Source organism: Alligator sinensis, unplaced genomic scaffold, assembly GCF_000455745.1.
Source record: "Alligator sinensis unplaced genomic scaffold, ASM45574v1 scaffold1170_1, whole genome shotgun sequence".
Lineage (NCBI taxonomy): Eukaryota > Metazoa > Chordata > Crocodylia > Alligatoridae > Alligator > Alligator sinensis.
In genome coordinates, this window is record NW_005842859.1 from 504,556 (window position 1) to 510,132 (window position 5,577).

At 68.9% G+C, this 5,577-nt stretch overlaps 1 protein-coding gene across 3 annotated transcripts; it reads right to left on the reverse strand.

Moving 5' to 3' along the window:
• Positions 1–6: 6 nt before the first annotated feature.
• Positions 7–5,427, reverse strand: FAM193B (family with sequence similarity 193 member B). 3 transcript variants are annotated; one of them, XM_025191796.1, is made up of 10 exons: positions 5,149–5,427; positions 4,763–5,002; positions 4,351–4,567; positions 3,984–4,193; positions 3,209–3,608; positions 2,692–2,887; positions 2,036–2,272; positions 704–1,646; positions 403–478; positions 7–286 (listed from the first exon to the last, which is right to left on the reverse strand). In XM_025191796.1, the coding sequence occupies exons 2-10, from the start codon at positions 4,841–4,843 to the stop codon at positions 190–192; spliced, it is 2,457 nt and encodes an 818-aa protein (XP_025047581.1). In that variant the 5' UTR covers positions 4,844–5,002; positions 5,149–5,427; the 3' UTR covers positions 7–189. The 3 variants fall into 3 exon arrangements, with proteins under 3 accessions (XP_025047581.1, XP_025047580.1, XP_025047582.1); XM_025191795.1 differs by having other exon boundaries at positions 704–1,730; XM_025191797.1 differs by lacking the exon at positions 3,984–4,193 and having other exon boundaries at positions 704–1,730.
• Between the last annotated feature and the right edge of the window lie 150 nt (positions 5,428–5,577).

The following is a 5,577-nucleotide window of genomic DNA, read 5'->3' on the forward strand; positions in this document are numbered from 1 at the left end:
GGGGCAGGGCGGGGGCAGCTGCCTATGGCCGAGGACAGGGCCCCAGGGCTGTGCCAGGCTGGGGGGTGCAGTCCTGGCATCCCCAGGCTGGGGGCTCCACATTCGTGTGACCGGGAAGCCCAGGAGGAGGTGGGGGGCACAGTGAGGCGAGTGTCTGTGGAAGGCGGGGGCGGCCGGGGCCCCCGCACCTCACTGAGCGGCACTCGAAGTGGTTTTCTTCAGGGTGAAGTTGGTCCAGTTCACAGCCACCTTCTGCCGGGTTTGCTTCGCCGAGTCCAGACAGAACCTGAGGGTGGGGGCAGCATGAGGAAGGGGTGGTCGGGGGTCACCCCCCCCCACTGCTAGAGCCCAGCTGCAGGCCTGCCCCCTGCCTCCAGCACCCCCTGGCATGCCCCACCTCACCTCTTGAAATACTCCACTTCTCGGTCGGTCTCGTCCATCTCCACCCCGTCCACATCCTTGGGCAGAAACACATCGTCTGCAGGAGCAAAGCAGCACCAGGTCAGGCGCAGCACCCAGACAGCTGCCCCCCCGGACAAGGTCAGCCCTGGCAGTGCCAGGGAGCAGGGGCACTGCCCCAACAGGGAGCTGCTGCCAGGCAGAGGGTGCACAGGCCGACCCAGGGCACAGCTGTGGGAGCAAAGCCTGAGCCCCTGCCAGACCAGGGGGCTGGACACGCGGGCAGGGAGGGCCCTGCACTCACCGATGGACGGGTTGGCCTTGTCCGCCTTGTTCCTGCTCTTCCGGCTCTTGCCCTTGGGCTGGGGGGAGCTGGCCAGGGCAGGGGGCTGGGCAGTCTGCCGGTCCCCGAAGGCCACGGGGGGCAGCTGCACGGGCTCTGGCTGCTCGGCCCTGCCCTCACCCCTCCGGCCTTTCCGCTCACTGGTCCGCTCCTCGGGCCGGGGGCCGCCACAGCCCCAGCCCTGCCCCTTGCCGACCTCGCCTGGTTCCACGCTGCCGCCTCGCAGGGGCTCACAGACAGTGCTGGGCTTCGAAGGGTGCTTGGCTCCCAGCACCTGCCCCTTCGTGCCAGGGCTGTCCAGCTGGGCTGTGCCCCCCAGTACTGCCGGGCCATCCCCCTTCCTCCCCGGGCCGCTCTGCCGCTTGCTTTTCCTCTGCTTGCCCCCAGCAGGTACCAGCTCTAGTGGCTCTGGCCCCTTGGGCTCCGGGCCAGACCCGCCACTCTCCTGGCCAGAGTCCATCGCCTTGGGGGACTGGACCCAGATCATGCGGGACAGGCTGGGCACGGCGCTCAGGCGCCGCACCACACCGTTCTCAGTGGCCTCGCCTGGGTGCTCGCCCCACCGGGGGCCTGGCTCGTGACCCGGCACAGGGCCCAGGCTGAGCGGTGCCAGGTCAAGGCCGATGTCAGGTGGGTCAGCAGAGCCGTTGAGGTGGGCAAGCAGGCCCTTCTGCTCCAGCACAGCCGCCTTCTTGGGGAAGTCGTCCACGTCCAGGTTGAGGTCGTAGACGCTGAAGCTGGCGCGGATGGAGTCCTTGATCTCTTGCAGCCGGCTGCTCAGGAAGCTGTTCACCCGCTCCAGCTCCAGCTCCGGCCACTCCAGCAGCTCGTCCTCCGGCCCGGCCAGGGGCCTGCGCTCCACCCGCTTCTGTGCCTCCGCCTCCAGCTGCGCCTTCTCCTTCTCCTGCAGCACAGGGCAGGCAACGCCGGGGTCAGGGCCAGAGGCACAGAAGGTGGCTATGCCCAGGGGACACGGATTGGCCTCAGGCTGCAGCAAGGCAAGCGCAGGGCTCAGCCCGGCTCACTCAGCAGCAGGTGAGCCACTCAGGGGCCTCCCTCTCCCTGGTGCCCATGGCCTCTGCATGGCTGCCCGCCAGCTTATGCTTGGCACTAGTCACTGCACTGGGCTGGAGCCAACAGTGTGGGCTGCATGAGACCTGTGCCCTGGCAGCCGGCCACAGCCACATGCCCAGGCCAGGCCCAGTGCGGGTCCTGTCCGCAGAGCCAGGCAGGGTGGACCACGCCGTGAGGCACGGGCAGAGCCAGAGATGCGACCTCCCCAACCGGCCTCACCTTCTTCTTCTGCTTGTGCCGCGCCCGCTTGGCGGCCTTGGCACTGTTCAGAGGCTTGGGCTCCGTGCTGTTGATGTAGTCCAGGAGCTCATCCACGTCACGGTGGTCCACGGCCGGCTCCCCCGTACCACTGCCCGGGCCCAGCTTCTGCGGCAACTCCTCCTTGCGCTTGGTGAGGCGGGAGCGCAGCTTCTCCCGGATCTCCGCGTAGTTCCGGCTCGTTGGGGCTGCTGGGGGCTGCAGGGGGAAGCCAGAGCGGTGAGCCCCAGGCAGAGGTGGAGACACGCACTGCACAGCTGGCCACAGAGACCGCTTCAAGCCCCTCACACGCCCAGCCCCTCCACAAGCACAGCAAGTTTGCCAGGTCAGCGGGGCCATCACAAAACCCTGCTCCAGCGAGGCTGCTTGCAACTCAGCTGAGGGGGCGTTGGGGGCTGGGACACCCCTGATCCAGGAGAGCGGAGACGGGGTATCAGGTTGGAGGTGCAGCAGCAGGGCAGTGTTGGGGAACGGACAGGCCTCTCCAGGCAGGGCGTGGAGGGGCACGCGGAAGCCAGGCCACCAGGCAGGGGAGCGGCAGGGCAGGGTTTGCCCAGCTCAACCCTCCGGGCACCCCCAAGGCAGGGCAGGGCAGGGCTGGATGCAGCCACGCTCACCGCATTGTGGCCGAAGAACTCGCAGTAGCAGCAGTCGCAGAACTTCCCATCCTTCTGGGTGGTGGAAGATGAGGTGCAGGAGCTGCGCTCGGAGCTGCTGTCCTCGTCCTCGCCCAGGCCCTCGTCTGCCTCACACGACTGGGGCGGGTGGCACCCGGCGCCATTTGTGAACTTGTGCCCTTTGCACGAAGGGTCCCTGAGGGAGCAGGGGGGTGAGGGAGACCCTGGGAGCAGCAGCGGGAGTCGTGCTCCCTCCCCATATAACCAAGTGCTCATGAGCTGCTCCCATGTCCAGGGCCAGTCGCGATGCTGCCCCTGCCTCTTCTGCAGCCCAGGCTGCACGCGACTCCCAGGCATAGGCAGGGCACCTGGCCCAGGGGCACAGAGGGACAGGAGCCAGGTTCTCTAGGGTCCAGCCCTGAGCCTGGCTGGCTGCTGGGAATGCAGGGCTCTGCCCCCTCCCTAAGAGCTGTTCCTTGGGTCCCCTGCCTTCCCAAGGCCCCAGCGGCTTGCTCACCTGTTGGCGCTGGGCAGTGGGTGAGGGGTGGCTGGCGGGATCAGGGCGCCGCTGCAGTGCCCATTGCAGGGATGGGAACAGCCCGAGAGCGGTGGTGGCATCTTCAGAAGGGGCATGTTGGCGGGGGGCAGGTGCGGGCTCTTGTAGGTCCCCTGGCCATGCACAACGGGGCCCGCGGAGACTGGCTCGGCCACAGGCTTGGGGGCAGGCGCGGGGAAGGGCGGCGCTGGTGGGGCGGTACCCAGGGGGACGTGCGGCAGGGGGCTGAAGGGGCCCGGGTGGGCAGGCGGCTGCTTGGCAGGCGCCAGCGCTGGGGGCTGGGTGGGGAGGCCGGTGGGGCTGTTGGGCGGGGCGGTGAGGTCCGAGTGCCGATGGTGCTCCGGGGCATGGAAGGCTTCGCCTGCGGGGGAACAGGGAGAATCAGCCCACGGCATGAGGCACACGCATGTGCTCATACGAGCATATACACAGCTCCCTAGGCCACGCCGCACCCCACGCCAGCTCCCCACTCCCATTCTGCCTCTGCAGCCAGTTGCCCCGCAACTAGCTCTGCACTCTAGGCTGCAGTGGTATAGACGGGGTGGCCTGGCCAGGCCTGGTGCCAGTGCCCCAGGCAGGGAGGGGCTCTTGGACTGAGACGGAGCAGCCCAGCGCTGCGGAGGACACGGGTGCGTCCTGCACAGCCTGCTGGCCCGGCTACAGCCACCTCCGCTCCCTGCCAAGGCAGTCCTTTGCCCTGGGGGGTGAAGGATCCCTGGGAAGCACATACACCCACCTGGTGGGGTGGGTCTCCGGCACATGCTCTTGAACTGTTTGGGCAGCGCCTTGCAGAAGTCGAGTGAGGTAGGCAGAGGCGTGCTCGGGGCAGCACCGCCGGGGGCTGGGGAGACCGCGTGGCTGTAGGGACAGGCCTTGAGCCCCGGTGCCACTGTGGGGGCCTGGCTAACGCACTCTGCAGCCAGGGCCAGGCCCGTGTGCTTCTCACCTGGAACAGAGTCACCACTAGACATGGCTCCCGCCAGGACCAGGCGGCAGTCTCCAGCTGCCGCTCTCTGCGCTCCCCATGAAACGCAGGGCACTGGTAGGGGCAGCGCCAAGCAAGCAGACAGCCGGACACCCCGTCCCCGGCAGCCAGGACTTACCTAGCGCGGTGGGGGGCCCCGCGGGGCTGCCCTGTGCAGCTCCATTGGCGTGTGGGGAGTTCCAGAGGCCTGAGAGCTTGTGGGCGGACAAGAAAGAGCTGGGGTCCCAGTCCCCCGAGTTCCCGTGGCACGAGGAGGAGGATGACGAGGATGAGGACGAGGAGTGGGAGCCGCCACCGCAGGACTGTGCCTTGCAGGACGTGCGCGACAAGGAGACCTGCGGTGACATGCATCGTGAGAGGGCTGCGCAGGCTCCCTGGGCAGGGACGCCCGCAGGCACCGTGCCCTAGCAGAACCCTGAGCCAAGGCTGCTGCTGCCCCAGCCCTGACCCTCAGCTGGGACCCTTGCTCCAAAGCCACCGGCAGACCTCGGGGGACGTCCACCCGACAGCAGTGCCCGCCCAACACCTACCGCCAGCGCCTGCTCCTGCACCGCCCGCCGCTCCTCTTCCTCCACGCTCTTGCGGCAGCTCTGGCAGATCCACAGCGGCATCTCCCCCAGCAGGTTCTGCACCAGGGCTGGCACGAAGTCTGGGGGCAGCCGCTCGCCCGGGGACACCAGCCCATTGTGGGACGGGCCGCCCCAGTCCTTGCGCTCCCGGTGACAGAGCAGGCAGCACGTCTGCACCGACTGGCTGGCGGTGGGCAGCACCTGTGCGGGGACACACGGGGCATCACTCACGGTGCGGGGCAGGCCCAGCCATGCACAGGGCTGAACCCTTGGCCCCCGGGGACCTGAACGGCCCTGCCCACCCCTTCCCGAAAGCCAGCTCGTGGCTGCCTGCCGACAACACCCACCTCCTGCCGCGTGCAGAGCCGCCAGCAGGTGCCCGAGCACAAGGCGTGACCCCGTGGGTGCCTACGATGCCGGGAGAGGGGGTGCGGAGGGAATCCCAGGTGGGGGCAGGCTGCCTAGACCCCCTGACAGCCCCAACCCCCGCCCTGGGCATCCTGCTGGCAACAGCCTGGGCTGCGGCCTTTGTTCAGCAGACGGAGAAGCCAAGGCAGCGGGAGGCAGAGCAGGGCGCAGCCCCACGCTCGGCGTCCCCCTGCATGGCCTGGCGCAGCTGGGGACAGCCTGCCAGCCAGGGAGCCGCAGCGGGGGACACCCTGCCGGCCACGGAGCGGGAGCCGGGCGGCTGCCGGGGGGTCCCATTGTCTGCCCAGAGCGGCGGTGGCCGCGGAGCAGATGGCGGCTCCCCGCCTCAAGGTGAAGCGGAGGTCAGA

What these genes read in the sequence shown, in the direction of transcription:
- FAM193B (XM_025191795.1), bottom strand. Translation starts at nt 4,843, where the DNA reads ATGCCGCTGTGGATCTGCCAGAGCTGCCGCAAGAGCGTGGAGGAAGAG. An exon ending in TGCAGGAGCAGGCGCTGGCG is followed by an intron (nt 4,568 to 4,762) that starts GTAGGTGTTGGG and finishes ATGTCACCGCAG; the next exon opens with GTCTCCTTGTCGCGCACGTC. An exon ending in GGCACAAGCAGAAGAAGAAG is followed by an intron (nt 1,731 to 2,035) that starts GTGAGGCCGGTT and finishes GCCTTGCTGCAG; the next exon opens with CCTGAGGCCAATCCGTGTCC.